The sequence below is a fragment of the Mytilus trossulus genome, unplaced genomic scaffold (assembly GCF_036588685.1).
Source record: "Mytilus trossulus isolate FHL-02 unplaced genomic scaffold, PNRI_Mtr1.1.1.hap1 h1tg000158l__unscaffolded, whole genome shotgun sequence".
Lineage (NCBI taxonomy): Eukaryota > Metazoa > Mollusca > Bivalvia > Mytilida > Mytilidae > Mytilus > Mytilus trossulus.
Window position 1 is genome coordinate 4324681 of NW_026963304.1, and position 18489 is coordinate 4343169.

General features: G+C 35.1%; 1 protein-coding gene across 1 annotated transcript in view; it reads left to right on the forward strand.

Moving 5' to 3' along the window:
- The window catches only part of LOC134700478 (uncharacterized), a 91486-nt gene that overhangs the window by 41374 nt on the left and 31623 nt on the right, over positions 1-18489 (forward strand). The window contains exon 4 of the mRNA XM_063561871.1: positions 14303-14354. Within this exon, the coding sequence (XP_063417941.1) occupies positions 14303-14354 (52 nt within the window). The remainder of the gene's footprint in view (positions 1-14302; positions 14355-18489) is intronic.

Genomic DNA, 18489 nt, shown 5'->3' on the forward strand with positions numbered 1-18489 from the left:
ACAATCAATCAATCCTTACCTCCACGATATAGACAATAGAACTGAAAGTGGTGTTAAACACCAACAATCAATCAATCCTTACCACCACGATATAGACAATAGTACTGAAAGTGGTGTTAAACACCAACAATCAATCAATCCTTACCTCCACGATATAGACAATAGAACTGAAAGTGGTGTTAAACACCAACAATCAATCAATCCTTACCTCCACGATATAGACAATAGAACTGAAAGTGGTGTTAAACACCAACAATCAATCCTTACCTCCACGATATAGACAATAGTACTTAAAGTGGTGTTAAACACCAACAATCTATCCTTACCACCAAGATATAGACAATAGTACTGAAAGTGGTGTTAAACACCAACAATCAATCCTTACCTCCACGATATAGACAATAGTACTTAAAGTGGTGTTAAACACCAACAATCAATCCTTACCTCCACGATACAGACAATAGAACTTAAAGTGGTGTTAAACACCAACAATCAATCCTTACCTCCACGATAGACAATAGTACTGAAAGTGTTGTTAAACACCAACAATCAATCCTTACCACCACGATATAGACAATAGAACTGAAAGTGGTGTTAAACACCAACAATCAATCAATCCTTACCACCACGATATAGACAATAGTACTGAAAGTGGTGTTAAACACAAACAATCAATCCTTACCACCACAATATAGACAATAGTACTGAAAGTGGTGTTAAACACAAACAATCAATCCTTACCACCACGATATAGACAATAGTACTGAAAGTGGTGTTAAACACCAACAATCAATCCTTACCACCACGATATAGACAATAGTACTGAAAGTGGTGTTAAACACCAACAATCAATCCTTACCTCCACGATATAGACAATTGTACTGGAAGTGGTGTTAAACACCAACAATCAATCCTTACCACCACGATATAGACAATAGTATTGAAAGTGGTGTTAAACACCAACAATCAATCCTTACCTCCACGATATAGACAATTGTACTGGAAGTGGTGTTAAACACCAACAATCAATCCTTACCACCACGATATAGACAATAGAACTGAAAGTGGTGTTAAACATCAACAATCCATCCTTACCACCACAATATAGACAATAGTACTGGAAGTGGTCTTAAACACCAACAATCAATCCTTACCTCCACGATATAGACAATTGTACTGGAAGTGGTCTTAAACACCAACAATCAATCCTTACCTCCACAATATAGACAATAGTACTGAAAGTGGTGTTAAACACCAACAATCAATCCTTACCTCCACAATATAGACAATAGTATTGAAAGTGGTGTTAAACACCAACAATCAATCCTTACCTCCACGATATAGACAATTGTACTGGAAGTGGTGTTAAACACCAACAATCAATCCTTACCACCACGATATAGACAATAGTATTGAAAGTGGTGTTAAACACCAACAATCAATCCTTACCTCCACGATATAGACAATTGTACTGGAAGTGGTGTTAAACACCAACAATCAATCCTTACCTCCACGATATAGACAATTGTACTGGAAGTGGTCTTAAACACCAACAATCAATCCTTACCACCACGATATAGACAATAGTATTGAAAGTGGTGTTAAACACCAACAATCAATCCTTACCTCCACGATATAGACAATTGTACTGGAAGTGGTGTTAAACACCAACAATCAATCCTTACCTCCACAATATAGACAATAGTATTGAAAGTGGTGTTAATCACCAACAATCAAACCTTACCTCCACGATATAGACAATTGTACTGGAAGTGGTGTTAAACACCAACAATCAATCCTTACCTCCACAATATAGACAATAGTATTAAAAGTGGTGTTAAACACCAACAATCAATCCTTACCACCACGATATAGACAATAGTACTGAAAGTGGTGTTAAACACCAACAATCAATCGTTACCTCCACAATATAGACAATAGTATTGGAAGTGGTGTTAAACACCAACAATCAATCAATCCTTACCTCCACAATAGAGACAATAGTACTGAAAGTGGTGTTAAACACCAACAATCAATCCTTACCACCGCGATATAGACAATAGTACTGGAAGTGGTGTTAAACACCAAAAATCAATCAATCCTTACCTCCACACTATAGACAATAGAACTGAAAGTGGTGTTAAACACCAACAATCAATCCTTACCTCCACGATATAGATGTTCCGGACCATATGAGTATTTGGACCATACGCGTATGGTCATGACCATATGGGTATATACTCATATGGTCGGACCATACGCGTATGGTCGGGGTAATTATCACTCTGTTATAGTTAACTTTTAATACTTCTAAACTCTTCATATGGTATGACCGTTCATTCAAAATACGCTATCATATAGGTAATTTTATCATTATATTATAATAAAAAGATAAGCTAAATAAAAATAAGAAGTTTAACATAGTTATTTTTTCTTAATTGTCAAATTTAAAGTAAACACATTTTATACCGATGGTCATTACCGATTTGTTATTTCGAGAAAATGGCAATACAATGTATGTCGACTAAAAAATTGAATTCCAAAAATTTCTTAATGAACTGTTACATAAGAAGTCACTGGAAAGTAGTATACTATTAGTTTATTTAAGTTGTGTTGTGAAGATGGTGTATTGCAGTCATTTTACGATATTTGAGATCTAGAGCGTCTTAAAAACACCGTAGACATCAGAATTGCCAAAGACCTCGGTATCACTGTAAGCAGCTGCAAAAAGGCTTGTTTTTTACTCGCAAACAAAATGTGTAAATGAAAAAGATCGTGCAAAAAGCTATGATACCGTGTGGAAGTGAGTGTCATCCAAACCTATATGCACGAATGTAACTAGCGATGAAAACTAACTATGGCATCAATATTAAATTTTTACGTAGTTTTTTGGATTATAAAATGAAAAAAATTGTCATGTTTTAAACCATCACTGTTTTTTAGATAAAGTTTTTGTATTATTGAAACGTTTATAATGTAATTTGAAAAAATATAGATACCTATATGGTCCAAATACTCATATGGTCCGGCCCGTTAATAACCAAACGAGTATTATACTCATATGGTCCGACCATACGCGTACGGTCAGACCATACGCGTATGGTCGGACCATATGAGTATACGCATATAGTCATGACCATACGCGTATGGTCCAAATACTCATATGGTCCGGAACATAGACAATAGTACTGAAAGTGGTGATAAACATCAACAATCCATCCTTACCACCACCATATAGACAATAGTACTGAAAGTGGTGTTAAACACCAACAATCAATCCTTACCACCACGATATAGACAATAGTACTGAAAGTGGTGTTAAACACCAACAATCAATCCTTACCTCCACGATAAAGACAATAGTACTGGAAGTGATGTTAAACACCAACAATCAATCCTTACCTCCACGATATAGACAATAGTACTTAAAGTGGTGTTAAACACCAACAATCTATCCTTACCACCACGATATAGACAATAGTACTGCAAGTGGTGTTAAACACCAACAATCAATCAATCCTTACCTCCACAATATAGACAATAGTACTGAAAGTGGTGTTAAACACCAACAATCAATCCTTACCTCCACGATATAGACAATAGTACTTAAAGTGGTGTTAAACACCAACAATCTATCCTTACCACCACGATATAGACAATAGTACTGCAAGTGGTGTTAAACACCAACAATCAATCCTTACCACCACGATATAGACAATAGTACTGAAAGTGGTGTTAAACACCAACAATCAATCCTTACCACCACGATATAGACAATAGTACTGAAAGTGGTGTTAAACACCAACAATCAATCCTTACCTCCACGATATAGACAATAGTACTGGAAGTGGTGTTTAACACCAACAATCAATCCTTACCTCCACAATATAGACAATAGTATTGAAAGTGGTGTTAAACACCAACAATCAATCAATCCTTACCTCCACGATATAGACAATAGTACTGAAAGTGGTGTTAAACATCAACAATCCATCCTTACCACCACAATATAGACAATAGTACTGGAAGTGGTCTTAAACACCAACAATCAATCCTTACCTCCACGATATAGACAATTGTACTGGAAGTGGTCTTAAACACCAACAATCAATCCTTACCACCACGATATAGACAATAGTATTGAAAGTGGTGTTAAACACCAACAATCAATCCTTACCTCCACGATATAGACAATTGTACTGGAAGTGGTGTTAAACACCAACAATCAATCCTTACCTCCACAATATAGACAATAGTATTGAAAGTGGTGTTAATCACCAACAATCAAACCTTACCTCCACGATATAGACAATTGTACTGGAAGTGGTGTTAAACACCAACAATCAATCCTTACCTCCACAATATAGACAATAGTATTAAAAGTGGTGTTAAACACCAACAATCAATCCTTACCACCACGATATAGACAATAGTACTGAAAGTGGTGTTAAACACCAACAATCAATCGTTACCTCCACAATATAGACAATAGTATTGGAAGTGGTGTTAAACACCAACAATCAATCAATCCTTACCTCCACAATAGAGACAATAGTACTGAAAGTGGTGTTAAACACCAACAATCAATCCTTACCACCGCGATATAGACAATAGTACTGGAAGTGGTGTTAAACACCAAAAATCAATCAATCCTTACCTCCACACTATAGACAATAGAACTGAAAGTGGTGTTAAACACCAACAATCAATCCTTACCTCCACGATATAGATGTTCCGGACCATATGAGTCTTTGGACCATACGCGTATGGTCATGACCATATGGGTATATACTCATATGGTCGGACCATACGCGTATGGTCGGGGTAATTATCACTCTGTTATAGTTAACTTTTAATACTTCTAAACTCTTCATATGGTATGACCGTTCATTCAAAATACGCTATCATATAGGTAATTTTATCATTATATTATAATAAAAAGATAAGCTAAATAAAAATAAGAAGTTTAACATAGTTATTTTTTCTTAAATGTCAAATTTAAAGTAAACACATTTTATACCGATGGTCATTACCGATTTGTTATTTCGAGAAAATGGCAATACAATGTATGTCGACTAAAAAATTGAATTCCAAAAATTTCTTAATGAACTGTTACATAAGAAGTCACTGGAAAGTAGTATACTATTAGTTTATTTAAGTTGTGTTGTGAAGATGGTGTATTGCAGTCATTTTACGATATTTGAGATCTAGAGCGTCTTAAAAACACCGTAGACATCAGAATTGCCAAAGACCTCGGTATCACTGTAAGCAGCTGCAAAAAGGCTTGTTTTTTACTCGCAAACAAAATGTGTAAATGAAAAAGATCGTGCAAAAAGCTATGATACCGTGTGGAAGTGAGTGTCATCCAAACCTATATGCACGAATGTAACTAGCGATGAAAACTAACTATGGCATCAATATTAAATTTTTACGTAGTTTTTTGGATTATAAAATGAAAAAAATTGTCATGTTTTAAACCATCACTGTTTTTTAGATAAAGTTTTTGTATTATTGAAACGTTTATAATGTAATTTGAAAAAATATAGATACCTATATGGTCCAAATACTCATATGGTCCGGCCCGTTAATAACCAAACGAGTATTATACTCATATGGTCCGACCATACGCGTACGGTCAGACCATACGCGTATGGTCGGACCATATGAGTATACGCATATAGTCATGACCATACGCGTATGGTCCAAATACTCATATGGTCCGGAACATAGACAATAGTACTGAAAGTGGTGATAAACATCAACAATCCATCCTTACCACCACCATATAGACAATAGTACTGAAAGTGGTGTTAAACACCAACAATCAATCCTTACCACCACGATATAGACAATAGTACTGAAAGTGGTGTTAAACACCAACAATCAATCCTTACCTCCACGATATAGACAATAGTACTGGAAGTGATGTTAAACACCAACAATCAATCCTTACCTCCACGATATAGACAATAGTACTTAAAGTGGTGTTAAACACCAACAATCTATCCTTACCACCACAATATAGACAATAGTACTGCAAGTGGTGTTAAACACCAACAATCAATCAATCCTTACCTCCACAATATAGACAATAGTACTGAAAGTGGTGTTAAACACCAACAATCAATCCTTACCTCCACGATATAGACAATAGAACTGAAAGTGGTGTTAAACACCAACAATCAATCCTTACCACCACGATATAGACAATAGTACTGAAAGTGGTGTTAAACACCAACAATCAATCCTTAACACCACGATATAGACAATAGTACTGAAAGTGGTGTTAAACACCAACAATCAATCCTTACCTCCACGATATAGACAATAGTACTGAAAGTGGTGTTAAACACCAACAATCAATCCTTACCTCCAGGATATAGACAATAGTACGGAAAGTGGTGTTAAACACCAACAATCTATCCTTACCACCAAGATATAGACAATAGTACGGAAAGTGGTGTTAAACACCAACAATCTATCCTTACCACCAAGATATAGACAATAGTACTGGAAGTGGTGTTAAACATCAACAATCAATCCTTACCACCATGATATAGACAATAGTACTGAAAGTGGTGTTAAACAACAACAATCAGTCCATACCACCACGATATAGACAATAGTACTGAAAGTGATGTAAAACATCTACAATCAATCCTTACCACCACGATATAGACAATAGTACTGAAAGTGGTGTTAAACATCAACAATCAATCCTTACCACCACAATATAGACAATAGTACTGAAAGTGGTGTTAAACAACAACAATCAATCCTTACCTCCAGGATATAGACAATAGTACGGAAAGTGGTGTTAAACACCAACAATCAATCCTTAACACCACGATATAGACAATAGTACTGAAAGTGGTGTTAAACACCAACAATCAATCCTTACCTCCACGATATAGACAATAGTACTGAAAGTGGTGTTAAACACGAACAATCAATCCTTACCTCCAGGATATAGACAATAGTACGGAAAGTGGTGTTAAACACCAACAATCTATCCTTACCACCAAGATATAGACAATAGTACGGAAAGTGGTGTTAAACACCAACAATCTATCCTTACCACCAAGATATAGACAATAGTACTGGAAGTGGTGTTAAACATCAACAATCAATCCTTACCACCATGATATAGACAATAGTACTGAAAGTGGTGTTAAACACCAACAATCAATCCTTACCTCCAGGATATAGACAATAGTACGGAAAGTGGTGTTAAACACCAACAATCTATCCTTACCACCAAGATATAGACAATAGTACGGAAAGTGGTGTTAAACACCAACAATCTATCCTTACCACCAAGATATAGACAATAGTACTGGAAGTGGTGTTAAACATCAACAATCAATCCTTACCACCATGATATAGACAATAGTACTGAAAGTGGTGTTAAACAACAACAATCAATCCTTACCTCCAGGATATAGACAATAGTACGGAAAGTGGTGTTAAACACCAACAATCAATCCTTAACACCACGATATAGACAATAGTACTGAAAGTGGTGTTAAACACCAACAATCAATCCTTACCTCCAGGATATAGACAATAGTACGGAAAGTGGTGTTAAATACCAACAATCTATCCTTACCACCAAGATATAGACAATAGTACGGAAAGTGGTGTTAAACACCAACAATCTATCCTTACCACCAAGATATAGACAATAGTACTGAAAGTGGTGTTAAACAACAACAAACAATCCTTACCTCCAGGATATAGACAATAGTACTGAAAGTGGTGTTAAACACCAACAATCAATCCTTACCACCATGATATAGACAATAGTACTGAAAGTGGTGTTAAACAACAACAATCAGTCCATACCACCACGATATAGACAATAGTACTGAAAGTGGTGTTAAACAACAACAATCAATCCTTACCTCCAGGATATAGACAATAGTCCTGAAAGTGGTGTTAAACACAAACAATCAATCCTTACCACCACAATATAGACAATAGTACTGAAAGTGGTGTTAAACACCAACAATCCATCCTCACCACCACAATATAGACAATAGTACTGAAAGTGGTGTTAAAAACCAACAATCCATCCTTACCACCAAGATATAGACAATAGTACTCAAAGTGGTGTTAAACACCAACAATCAATCTTTACCACCACAATATAGACAATAGTACTGAAAGTGGTGTTAAACACCAACAATTAATCCTTACCACCACAATATAGACAATAGTACTGAAAGTGGTGTTAAACACCAACAATCAATCCTTACCACCACGATATAGACAATAGTACTGAAAGTGGTGTTAAACACCAACAATCAATCCTTACCACCACGATATAGACAATAGTACTGAAAGTGGTGTCAAACACCAACAATCAATCCTTACCTCCAGGATATAGACAAAAGTACTAAAAGTGGTGTTAAACACCAACAATCAATCCTTACCACCACGATAGACAATAGTACTGAAAGTGGTGTTAAACACCAACAATTAATCCTTACCACCACAATATAGACAACAGTACTGAAAGTGGTGTTAAACACCAACAATCAATCCTTACCACCACAATATAGACAATAGTACTGAAAGTGGTGTTCAACATCAACAATCAATCCTTACCACCACAATATAGACAATAGTACTGAAAGTGGTGTTAAACACCAACAATCAATCCTTACCACCACGATAGACAATAGTACTGAAAGTGGTGTTTAACACCAACAATCTATCCTTACCACCACGATATAGACAATAGTACGGAAAGTGGTGTTAAACACCAACAATCTATCCTTACCACCAAAATATAGACAATAGTACTGGAAGTGGTGTTAAACATCAACAATCAATCCTTACCACCATGATATAGACAATAGTACTGAAAGTGGTGTTAAACACCAACAATTAATCCTTACCACCACAATATAGACAATAGTACTGAAAGTGGTGTTAAAAACCAACAATCCATCCTTACCACCAAGATATAGACAATAGTACTGAAAGTGGTGTTAAACACCAACAATCAATCTTTACCACCACAATATAGACAATAGTACTGAAAGTGGTGTTAAACACCAACAATCAATCCTTACCACCATGATATAGACAATACTACTGAAAGTGGTGTTAAACACCAACAATCAATCCTTACCACCACGATAGACAATAGCACTGAAAGTGGTGTTAAAAACCAACAATCCATCCTCACCACCACAATATAGACAATAGTACTGAAAGTGGTGTTAAACATCAACAATCAATCCTTACCACCATGATATAGACAATAGTACTGAAAGTGGTGTTAAACACCAACAATTAATCCTTACCACCACAATATAGACAATAGTACTGAAAGTGGTGTTAAAAACCAACAATCCATCCTTACCACCAAGATATAGACAATAGTACTGAAAGTGGTGTTAAACACCAACAATCAATCTTTACCACCACAATATAGACAATAGTACTAAAAGTGGTGTTAAACACCAACAATCTATCCTTACCACCAAGATATAGACAATAGTACTGAAAGTGGTGTTAAACACCAACAATCAATCCTTACCACCACGATATAGACAATAGTACTGAAAGTGGTGTTAAACACCAACAATTAATCCTTACCACCACAATATAGACAATAGTACTGAAAGTGGTGTTAAACACCAACAATCAATCCTTACCACCACGATATAGACAATAGTACTGAAAGTGGTGTTAAACACCAACAATCAATCCATACCACCACGATATAGACAATAGCACTGAAAGTGGTGTTAAACACCAACAATCAATCCTTACCACCATGATATAGACAATACTACTGAAAGTGGTGTTAAACACCAACAATCAATCCTTACCACCACGATATAGACAATAGTACTGAAAGTGGTGTTAAACACCAACAATTAATCCTTACCACCACAATATAGACAATAGTACTGAAAGTGGTGTTAAACACCAACAATTAATCCTTACCACCACAATATAGACAATAGTACTGAAAGTGGTGTTAAACACCAACAATCAATCCTTACCACCAAGATATAGACAATAGTACTGAAAGTGGTGTTAAACACCAACAATCAATCCTTACCACCACGATAGACAATAGTACTGAAAGTGGTGTTAAACACCAACAATCCATCCTCACCACCACAATATAGACAATAGTACTGAAAGTGGTGTTAAACACCAACAATCAATCCTTACCACCACGATAGACAATAGTACTGAAAGTGGTGTTAAACACCAACAATCCATCCTCACCACCACAATATAGACAATAGTACTGAAAGTGGTGTTAAACACCAACAATCAATCCTTACCACCACGATAGACAATAGTACTGAAAGTGGTGTTAAACATCAACAATTAATCCTTACCACCACGATAGACAATAGTACTGAAAGTGGTGTTAAACACCAACAATCCATCCTCACCACCACAATATAGACAATAGTACTGAAAGTGGTGTTAAACACCAACAATCAATCCTTACCACCACGATAGACAATAGTACTGAAAGTGGTGTTAAACACCAACAATCAATCCTCACCACCACAATATAGACAATAGTACTGAAAGTGGTGTTAAACACCAACAATCAATCCTTACCACCACGATATAGACAATAGTACTGAAAGTGGTGTTAAACACCAACAATCTATCCTTACCACCAAGATATAGACAATAGTACTGAAAGTGGTGTTTAACACCAACAATCAATCCTTACCACCACGATAGACAATAGTACTGAAAGTGGTGTTAAAAACCAACAATCAATCCTTACCTCCACGATATAGACAATAGTACTGAAAGTGGTGTTAAACACCAACAATCAATCCTTACCTCCACGATACAGACAATAGAACTGAAAGTGGTGTTAAACACCAACAATCAATCCTTACCACCACGATATAGACAATAGTACTGAAAGTGGTGTTAAACACCAACAATCAATCCTTACCACCACGATATAGACAATAGTACTGAAAGTGGTGTTAAACACCAACAATCAATCCTTACCACCACGATACAGACAATAGAACTGAAAGTGGTGTTAAACACCAACAATCAATCCTTACCACCACGATAGACAATAGTACTGAAAGTGGTGTTAAACATCAACAATTAATCCTTACCACCACGATAGACAATAGTACTGAAAGTGGTGTTAAACACCAACAATCCATCCTCACCACCACAATATAGACAATAGTACTGAAAGTGGTGTTAAACACCAACAATCAATCCTTACCACCACGATAGACAATAGTACTGAAAGTGGTGTTAAACACCAACAATCAATCCTTACCACCATGATATAGACAATAGAACTGAAAGTGGTGTTAAACACCAACAATCAATCCTTACCACCACGATATAGACAATAGTACTGAAAGTGGTGTTAAACACCAACAATCAATCCTTACCACCACAATATAGACAATAGTACTGAAAGTGGTGTTAAACAACAACAATTAATCCTTACCACCACAATATAGACAATAGTACTGAAAGTGGTGTTTAACACCAACAATCAATCCTTACCACCACGATATAGACAATAGTACTGAAAGTGGTGTTAAACACCAACAATCAATCCTTACCACCACGATATAGACAATAGTACTGAAAGTGGTGTTTAACACCAACAATCAATCCTTACCACCACGATATAGACAATAGTACTGAAAGTGGTGTTAAACACCAACAATCAATCCATACCACCACGATACAGACAATAGAACTGAAAGTGGTGTTAAACACCAACAATCAATCCTTACCTCCACGATATAGACAATAGTACTGAAAGTGGTGTTAAACACCAACAACCAATCCTTACCACCACAATATAGACAATAGTACTGAAAGTGGTGTTAAACACCAACAATCAATCCTTACCTCCACGATATAGACAATAGTACTGAAAGTGGTGTTAAAAACCAACAATCAATCCTTACCTCCACGATATAGACAATAGTACTGAAAGTGGTGTTAAACACCAACAATCAATCCTTACCACCACGATAGACAATAGTACTGAAAGTGGTGTTAAACACCAACAATCCATCCTCACCACCACAATATAGACAATAGTACTGAAAGTGGTGTTAAACACCAACAATCAATCCTTACCACCACGATAGACAATAGTACTGAAAGTGGTGTTAAAAACCAACAATCAATCCTTACCTCCACGATATAGACAATAGTACTGAAAGTGGTGTTAAACACCAACAATCAATCCTTACCACCACGATAGACAATAGTACTGAAAGTGGTGTTAAACACCAACAATCCATCCTCACCACCACAATATAAACAATAGTACTGAAAGTGGTGTTAAACACCAACAATCAATCCTTACCACCACGATAGACAATAGTACTGAAAGTGGTGTTAAAAACCAACAATCAATCCTTACCTCCACGATATAGACAATAATACTGGACGTGGTGTTAAACACCAACAATCAATGCTTACCACCACGATATAGACAATAGTACTGAAAGTGGTGTTAAACACCAACAATCAATCCTTACCACCATGATATAGACAATAGTACTGGAATTGGTGTTAATCACCAACAATCAATCCTTACCTCCACAATATAGACAATAGTACTGAAAGTGGTGTTAAACACCAACAATCAATGCTTACCACCACGATATAGACAATAATACTGAAAGTGGTGTTAAACACCAACAATCAATCCTTACCACCACGATATAGACAATAATACTGGACGTGGTGTTAAACACCAACAATCAATGCTTACCACCACTATAAAGTCAATAATACTGAAAGTGGTGTTAAACACCAACAATCAATCCTTATATATTCTCATCACTTGTCGTCCGTCGTCCGTTGTCGTCATCGTCGTTAACTTTTTACATTTTGAACTTTTTCTAGAGAACCACTGAATGGAATGAAACCAAACATGGCATAAATGTTCCTTATGAGATGCTGACCAAGTGTTGTTACTTTGTCACTGATCCATCATTCAAGATGGCCAACAGCGGGGGGCTTAGTTTAACATTGGACCCTATGGGAAATGCATACAAGTGTCTTCTTTTAGAGAACCACTAAATGGAATGAAACCAAACATAGCATAAATGTTCCTTATGAGATGCTGACCAAGTGTCTTTACTTTGTAGCTGATCCATCATTCAAGATGGCCACCAACGGGGGGCTTAGTTTAAAGGGGCACTAGCTGTCAAATTCATGGTCACCAATTTGACTCAAATTCTCATATTTGATTAATAACAATGTAAAACATTTATCCAATCTATCAAACGTTTAAAATAAACAGTTTACAGAGCATGGGGTAGATGATATTTAGGTTCGTTTCGTGTGTATTTAAATCCAGATGCCATCTAATTAACTATCGATTTGACCTCAGATGACCATATAAGCGATGTAAACACAAATAAAGATATGAATAGGTTAAACCAGCACGTGCAATTGGATCTTTATAGGTCTGTTTGATTTGAATTTTTAGATTTGAAATATAAGTTTCTCATTGTTTTCAACCGTATAACTGAATGATTTATGTGGATCGAATTAGTAATCAAATGATTTACCGTAGTTTCACTTTCATTGTTGAATAAATAAAGGCAACAGTAGTATACCGCTGTTCAAAACTCATAAATCCATGGACAAAAAACAAAATCGGGGCAACAAACCAAAACCGAGGGAAACGCATTAAATATAAATGACATTTTTTTCTTTAAATAACCAGTTCACGTACAATGCATGCGTTGTCAGTCTCTAGCTAGGGGGTTAAATTGAAGTTCACATGAATACCGGTTAGAATGATGATGACGTATTTACTTGCAAGTGAATCAGTCAAAAATTATGTATAATCGCTTATTTCAACAAAATTAAAGCAAATTGATTGCTAAAAGCAAATTATTATTTCATTATTCCGATTTAGTTAATGAATAATCTAAAAAAAATCATACTTTATTTTTTTATATATATCGTAGCTAGTGCTCCTTTAACATTGGACCCTATGGGAAATGCATACATAAGACTTCTTCCATAGAACCACTGATTTGGATGAAATCAAACATAGCTTGAATGTTCCTTTCCTTATGAGGTGCTGGCCAAGTGTTGTTACTTTGTAGCCAAATTTTATCTTTTTTTATAGGATTTCAAAAACCCAAGTAGAGTCAGGTGAGCGATACAGGCTCTTGAGAGCCTCTAGTTTTTTGGGGGAAAGGGAGGTGGTTGATATTTTATAAATTTGATAGTTCTACAAGTGACATGATTGAAGATATATTAACATTCCATATTCCTCATTTTTTAGACTGTCATGTCAGAGAAATCTTCAGGTGTGACTGCTGGACAAGGGATAGAAGGTAATTTTGTTTAGCTTTATATCATTATTATATACACTGTATATCTTCACTGGGCTTCCAAAATATTGTGTATGATTTTTGCTAAAACTACTTCTTCACAAAAACCGGCTTGGTGGGAGGATGTCTGATATTCAATAGAAACATTGGAAATAAGACTTAGATTAATAACTATTATAGATAATAACAAACTATGGACCTTTAGCGTTAGCAGCTTTCCATCTGATGTTCTAAAATATCATACAGTTGGACCTATCAAAACATTGGAAATAAGATTAATAACTATTATAGATAATAACAAACTATGGACCTATAGCGTTAGCAGCTTTCCATCTGATGTTCTAAAATATCATACAGTTGGAACAATCAACATGATCAAAACATTGGAAATAAGATTAATAACTATTATAGATTTATAGATAATAACAAACTATGAACCTATAGTGTTAGCACCTTTCAAATATATGATATACACCACATAGTTAGTACCACCAAATATATGGTCTTCTTAAGAATGCTTTAGTAAAAGCAATATTCTACTTTGCTAGAATTATTTCACCAAGAAAAAGGTAGCCATTGTATAGATGACATGCTGACATAAACCCTGTTAGAAATCAATAATTTTGTCTCACATGCGACTAAAGTCTGAGAATGTGAGATATAAGGATCACAATCCATCATGGCATGGCATGGAATGTGAGATATAAGGATCACAATCCATCATTGCATGGCTCATTGATCAAGGTCAAGTGTTCGATATCAAGTCAGTATCTCAGATGCTATAAACAATAGGTCAACTATATTTGATGTAATAAAATGATTGTAAGGTGAACATGTCTGTCTGACAGTCTATTTCACAGATACTTTTAGTAAAAGGTTAACTATATATTTTTATGGAATGATTGTAAGGCTAACATGACCATGATGACAGATATTTACCACCTGCTTGCAGATACTTGATTTTTCAATATTTTGAATGAACTTAATGAACTCAAATATTTTTGTCACACATTTCTCTCAAATACTGCAAAACAGAATGACTTTATATTTGGTCAGCTGCTTGTTATTTCTGAGTTCTAATGTGTTTGCACTTTTCTTATCGTCAGACACCTACATCTTGTTTTCCAATACTTTGAGTTAAGAGTGGAGGTACGCTCAGTCGGAAAGCAAGCCCTTACAAACGACTGTTGTTGCTACTTTCTAAAGACAACAATGGGACTGATATAAAGGGGTCTTCATTAAAATTCATAGAATTTTTTAATAATTTGTCAAAATGTAGTTTTTAATCATTCTTTTTTTTCCAAAATATTATAAACAGTATATGGGTCACCGGACTTTTTTTCAAGCTACAGGTTGTGCAAAATTGTCAGATTTTGTATAGATTATGCATGGAAGATCCAATTTTGTTTGGTAAAAAGAAAACAACACAATGTAATTTTAAGATAAAGTGTGAGAAGATTATAACATGCTTTTATATCAGAAAAAAATGGGGTCGCCAGACTTGTTTTCTTGCTTCATATGAAAATATGTAAATTCACAACACTTTCTATTATAAAAATTACTTAAACAAGGTATTTCCCCTTCTATCTGAGTTAAGTCTTTTATGTGGTAGAGTTGAATAAAAATGAATCAAACATTAATACTTTTCTATATCAACATGAATAGTCTTACACATGAATTAAATACTACTCTAAAAATTTGAACATTTCATTAAAGATCTAATTGTAAGTTGCTACTTCAAAATCCAAGATGTAGGGAGACACCCGCCATTCTGAAGTTGCCTTATACTGCGGGAAAATGAAATTGGCGGCAATTTAGAAATTTCCTGTTTCTGTTTCTGTTTCTTACTTCCCATTGGAGTCAGAAATTGATGTCTTGAGCATGTGTCTTGTTATAATAGAAAATATAATTAAAATTATGCAAATTGTCTGTTAGTTTTTCTACTATTTTCACCAATAAACTTGCATTAAATAAATTTTACTGAAATATAAAAAATAATACAGACATTTTGTATCTCAAAGTAAAAAAAAAATATTTAAAGTCTCAAGATCTGTCACCCCTTATGAAACCCCATTTGAACTAAATTCCAAAGGAAAAACATTTTTTGACATTGTAGTTTTTTTTTTGGTCTCAAACATGGATATCAACATGCGTGTGAACCGAATGTACACAACATTTAGTGTGTTTCAATCAATTATTTAAATTATGTTCACTTGTAAATAACAGCATATAGATCTATAATGCAGCGAGAAACTCTCGCACCCGAAAGCGTCCTTCAGCTGGCCCCTAAAACAAATCTATACTGGTTCAGTGACAATGATAGTCATACTAAACTCCGAATAATACTTGTAAATAACGGCATATGGTGCTAAAATAAAAATTATTCTTATGTGTTTGAAGTGTCAATAAAGGGATGTAACTCGTAAATTACTATTACAACCGCTTTGTCAGAAATTTTGACTGATTGAAGTGGCACATTTGCCTATTACAGCGTCTTAAGTGGCACTTTGACACTGGTCAGTTCAGAAACAGTCTCACCACATAATTTAAATTCAGCATAGCTCAGAAGTTAAGAAAGAAATTTCAACTTCTTTGTAGAAAAATACGCAGTTGTCATTTATCATGTTTATAGCGTACATCATGCTTTGGTTTCATTTGATATGACTTTTTTAATGAAACCAACCGGGGTCAGCTTTCCGACTGTGCTTAGCACAACATTGTGTGCTTTCTTGTTTTTTTAAACTTGCGTTCTCTCTTTTGAGGATTCAAGTATTTGGTTTTGTAGAAATGTAAATTGTTATCAGATCAATATTTAGTATTATATCTTTAGATATGAAAACAATCTATTTTGAAGTGAGAAAAGATCATATTTACTTTTTGTTTGGCCTTGGCAAAGTCAAGACGTTGAGACTTTGGCCTGGTATTGGTGGTGTCAACAATTAAAAAAAAAACCTGATTATTATAACAATACGAAGATGTGGTATTACCTTATAGTTCCAGCAGTCCATTCATACTGTTGCTGTTGCATAATAGTTGATATATAGATGTGGTATAATTACCAACGAGACAACTCTCCATAAGAGAGTCATTCAAGTATTACCTATAGTTCCAGCAGTCCATTCATACTGTTGCTGTTGCTGTTGCATAATAAGTGATATACAGATGTGGTATAATTACCAACGAGACAACTCTCCATAAGAGAGTCATTCAAATATTACCTATAGTTCCAGCAGTCCATTCATACTGTTGCTGTTGCATAATAGTGGATATACAGATGTGGTATAATTACCAACGAGACAACTCTCCATAACAGAGTCATTCAAGTATTACCTTATAGTTCCAGCAGTCCATTCATACTGTTGCTGTTGCATACTAGTTGATATATAGATGTGGTATGATTACCAGAAAACAAATGACGTAAAAGTAAAAAAACTATAGCTAGGTCACCTTACAGCCTTCAAAAATAAGCAAAACAATACCACAAATTTTGCTATAAAAGGTCATGAAATGATAAATGTTAAATAATTCAAAGGAGAAAACTAATGGCCTGATTTATGTACAGAAAAATCAACCTAAAAAAAACAAATATGATATACAGCAATCAGGCCAACTGATATACAGCAACAAAGGAAAACCACTGAACTATATGCTCCTGACTTGGTGACAGGCACATGCAGAAAGATTACAAGGACACGGGGGTCACTTTCTATATCAGTGGCGGATCCAGGGGGTGGTCCCACGGCGCACCGGACCACCCCCATGACGAACCTCAATTTTTTTTAAAGTGTCTATTTTTTTTAACAACTAGCTAATTCACAAATTAATACTTAAAGTTAATCCTTTCATCGCACTAATTGGTAATGGATTACCTGAGTACCTGGAGGTGTCACAATGATAGAATACGGATCAATGCGTTTCACCTGTATACATGTAATTAAATTGTCAAAACAGCTCGTCAATATGAAGGTATTTTTGTATTTTTAAGTGGAATTTCCATATATAATTGCATTCTCCAACTAACGGAGTCTCGATTTTAAATTTCATTTATGTACATTTGAAAAAAAAAAAACCAATCATTATGAACGAATTAAATTAAATTTGTTTATCTATCTCTTTCTCTCCAACATCAACAGCAATT